The sequence below is a fragment of the Perkinsus marinus genome (assembly GCF_000006405.1).
Source record: "Perkinsus marinus ATCC 50983 genomic scaffold scf_1104296951208, whole genome shotgun sequence".
Classification (NCBI taxonomy): Eukaryota; Perkinsozoa; order Perkinsida; family Perkinsidae; genus Perkinsus; species Perkinsus marinus.
The window spans coordinates 1-4087 of NW_003209360.1; the positions used below are offsets into that span (position 1 = coordinate 1).

Sequence of the window (4087 nt, forward strand, 5' to 3'; positions counted from 1 at the left end):
ATGACATCCTAAGACATGTCTCAATAACCTTGCGGGGCAACTATGCCATCCTATGCCTGACCAACTGGGCGGGCCAACTATGCCATCCTAAGACATGTCTCAGTAACCTTGCGGGGCAACTATGCCATCCTAAGACATGTCTTAGTAACCTTGCGGGGCACCTATGCCATCCTAAGACATGCCTTAGTAACCTTGCGGGGCATCTATGCCATCCTAAGACATGGCTTACTAGCTGGCAAGAGCAACTATACCGCCGTAAGGTGTGCCTCAGTAAAGCCGATATCGCAAGCACACGAAGTGGCATGCAAAACTTGACCCGCATTGATATTAGGCAGGTTGTCCAGGTAAAGCCTATTTCGAAAGCCTACTAGAAACGTATGGAAAACTCTTGTTAAAAGTGATGCAAAAAGGGCGGCTCGTTTCAAAGCCGTTGGCTACCTATACAAGAACTTTCTAACCCTCAAGAGCCTCTCATAAAAACCGAAGTTGGAAGACAAATCAAAAATGCCGCGCTGAGAATCGAGCGTGCCTGAAAAACGTTTCGGAGGCGTCACAAAGGGAGAATACCCCGAAGTGCAACTCAACTCATTCCAAATATCCGACACGAGCTGGATTTTTAGAAACTACGCTAATCCGTGATCGGAGCGAGTTGTGTGGCGATTCAGGATTTTCGCTTCCAAAAATTTTGAGTCTCCTATTGAGAAACTTTTGAAACATGCCCTTGATGCCGAACGCTAATGTCTCGCACATCGGATGCCCAAGTACTTAACCGCCCCCCCCCCCCTGATTAACACTGGGTAGCTGAGATGCTGCAACGTCTCGACCGAGTTATCACAAGCGTCGAATTAGAGCAGACAACCGAAGCTCCTCTCATCCAGAGGGCCCACCTCTAGCCACCGCATTCCGAGGAAACGGCTAACATAGAGACCGAGGCACACGGTATACTAATAGAATACCGTAGCTAAGGCATGAAATGCTCACTGAGCACTGCTCAGATGCTCCGGATGTGGTCGGACATACAGAATACGCAGTTCCCCAACACCGGTTAGCATCTTTAGTTCGCTCCCTTCGCAGGTATTACCCTGATCAGGTTCCGACGGTGATATCTCAGCCGAGATCCTCGAATGAGGTTGGTCTCAGCACCCGTGCGAACTTAGTTCTTGTGGTGATAGACAGAAAAGATTATACAATACTCAATGTTGTAGAATAAGTCGTATGTATTATGTAGAGAATACAAACTCTGGGGGCCTCACTACTTGTTGCCTTTCACATCACCGGGTGTAGAAGTCTCTTGGAAAGGAAAAATAGCAGTACGGCCAGACTCATGAACACTGTCTGGAACGACAGCTGAAAAGTCCACAGTATCTTATAGACAGTGCGAAGATCGATTTGGAACCAAGTAAACATGATGAGGGAAAGGATAGTTGACAGGATGTATGCAGTAAGATTGTTGAACATGACTATGATAGCATAACAGCCAGAGTTGACATTATCTTCCTCTTTCATATGCTTGTTAACGACACGACCCGTCTCCGCGCTGACGAAGGCGTTGATAAAATGATAACCAAGGTAGTATAGGATGAAACCAATACACATCGGGAGGATACGAGGATACCAAACCATCAGTGTTAGGGCCAGAATACACCAGAGGCCTAGACTGCCCACAGTCAGATGCTGGTGAGTGTATGCAATTTTGAATATCCAAGGCACCGCTACAGACAAGGCACTAATGGTAGCAATAAGCTGCGCAATAGCATACACTGTTCCGTTATAGTTCTCCTCGGTACCCTCTTCCACCATCATCATATCGTAAAGGGACATTTCATAGCCGTCGATAAGACCGTAGGCGCAATTGCCGAATATCCACCAGAACAGAATAAGAACATAAACCTTATCCTCATAAGCCCACTTCATAGTCTTCCACACTTCCTTAGGCCTAGGAGCCTTGTCGCGGTTGACACTTGTTAGAAAGAAAGTAGTTACAGTAGCAACGAGAACAGAGACGGCTGAGAACCACTGAAGGGATGTGTAGCTCATGTGCCCAGCATTGAGCATGACATCACCTATTATCCCAGACAACATATGCGATAGAACGTATGCAGCCAGATTTATGGATGTCAGTTTCTGATACTTCTCACTAGGAACGATGTGGAATAGATAACCATAGAAGATCTTCTCAGCCGCAGTACCAAAAGCGTATGTACACTGCATAATTTGCATTTCGAATACAGTGGTACCAAACAGCAAGAGTATTCTCGTGGTTAAACGCCCCATCGCTCCCAGAATGAGCATAAACTTGTAGCCGATGAACTCGGAAAGGAGTCCACCAATCAACAGGAAGGGTATGCATGCGTAAGTGGACCAAGGGTAAATCTGTGAGTTGATCTGATCATCTGTAAAGCCCTTGGTCTCCCTGAGGTAGGTCGTCAGGTGGGGCTCTGACGGCTTGAACGCCAGGAAAAAAGTAAATGTACAACACAGAGTGGCCTCATACCAAAAAGGCTTGTATCCATCTGGACCGACAGGGACCTTCCAACCGCCTTGCCACAAGCGACTCCACCAAGTCCTGTTTTCCCCTTTATTCTCGAGAGGCTTCAAACTAGAGCTGCCACCGTCCTCCACATCCGAAGGTTCACCTATGATGGGCTGCTCCAAGGTATCAAGCTTGCCGGTATTAGCCGAAGACACGTTACTCGAAGCGCGACGAGCCCTCATACTCAAAAGGAATCAAACAAGTTGACTGCAAGCGCTATGATGTTGGGATTTTGCACAATTCCTGTCCCTGGGTCACCTTGTGGTGGAACACAAAGAAGAGACAATTCGCACATTGGACATCCCTGCGATCAGTAACAAACTGCCAATCGACTGTCTACTTAGCTACTACGCTCATGATGCAAACCCTAACTGGGACAGATTAGAGTGTAGCTATCAACCGTTCTAAGATAACAGTGCCTGCGCCGCAACACCTTAGGAAACTCCTAGATATACTGTACACAAAATGCCTAATAAAAGTATGATGATTCTGAATAACTACGGTTGAGAATATAAGTGACGATAGCCAATGAATATCTCCTTGTTGATATATTGCAACAGATTGCGGATAGCCAAGATTTCCCAGAAGAACTTCGTCGGAATGTATCGAACTGTGATGAACATGGCGACTATACCATGTGCAGCACAATGTATAGGGCAAGTTTCAATCGGCCCCTCAAAGTGGAATCTTAAAAATACTAAATAGGGCACTCGTGGTGGATAGAACCCATGTGGAAGACATCTGCGGAAGAACGCTTGACGGCCACACCGGTTGGCTATCACCCTGTTGCAATGCAGATGCTCTCTTGAAGGACTAGGAGAACGCAAGATTCAGATGAGCTGCTGACGATAGGGTATATACAGCTCAAATAACTGTTGTACAGCTATAAAGTCTGTTAAGGTGTCAGCTATAGATTATACAAAGAAGAGCAAGAGAGCAAGATATCAAGTCAACTATGAATGCTTATCAACACTCCCCCGCCGCAGAAGTGACTATCTTCAAGTTACCAATATATTCATAGGACAGAGAAGGAGAGTTAATAGGAGAAATAGCAGCTACAGCTCCTTTGATAGCACGGACCACGTAGACTTGGTCAACAAGCCATTTCTGGCTGAGCTTAGATCTACCAAAGTTGTATCGGAGAACATGGTCCCCTACAGATAAGACAGAGAAGTCGGAACGGGCAGCAGAAGTATCAGCAAAGGTAGATCGAGCACGAAGAGTTGAGTCCACATTTTCGGCGGAAACCTGAGCCCATTTACAATCAGAGGAAATTCTCAAACTGACATCGTGTAGCAACTTATCAGCATCAGCTCGATCAGGCATTCGGAGAGGAATGAAATGATCCAAGCTATCATTAGCCTGCTTCGATAGGACCCGACTGGTAGATATAGCTGGGGGTAGACAACGACCGTGGACGAAATGCAGGTCGCTACTGAAGGAGCTGGAGGATGGAGAAGAGCGAACAATATTATTCACAATATAGCATACCCTAGCCATCAAGATTGTCCAGTGAATCTTATTGCCAGTCTGCTGGATGAGACATCTTAACAT

The 4087-nt window shown here is 46.3% G+C and overlaps 2 protein-coding genes across 2 annotated transcripts; both read right to left on the reverse strand.

Moving 5' to 3' along the window:
- Positions 1-1266: 1266 nt before the first annotated feature.
- Pmar_PMAR001672 (conserved hypothetical protein) lies at positions 1267-2715 on the reverse strand (the record flags this gene model as incomplete). The annotated part of the gene is made up of 1 exon (XM_002777697.1): positions 1267-2715. One exon carries the CDS (start codon positions 2713-2715, stop codon positions 1267-1269), a length of 1449 nt encoding a protein of 482 aa, XP_002777743.1.
- A 784-nt stretch (positions 2716-3499) lies between these two features.
- Positions 3500-3859, reverse strand: Pmar_PMAR001673 (hypothetical protein; the record flags this gene model as incomplete). The annotated part of the gene is made up of 1 exon (XM_002777698.1): positions 3500-3859. The coding sequence occupies one exon, from the start codon at positions 3857-3859 to the stop codon at positions 3500-3502; it is 360 nt and encodes a 119-aa protein (XP_002777744.1).
- Positions 3860-4087: the final 228 nt, after the last annotated feature.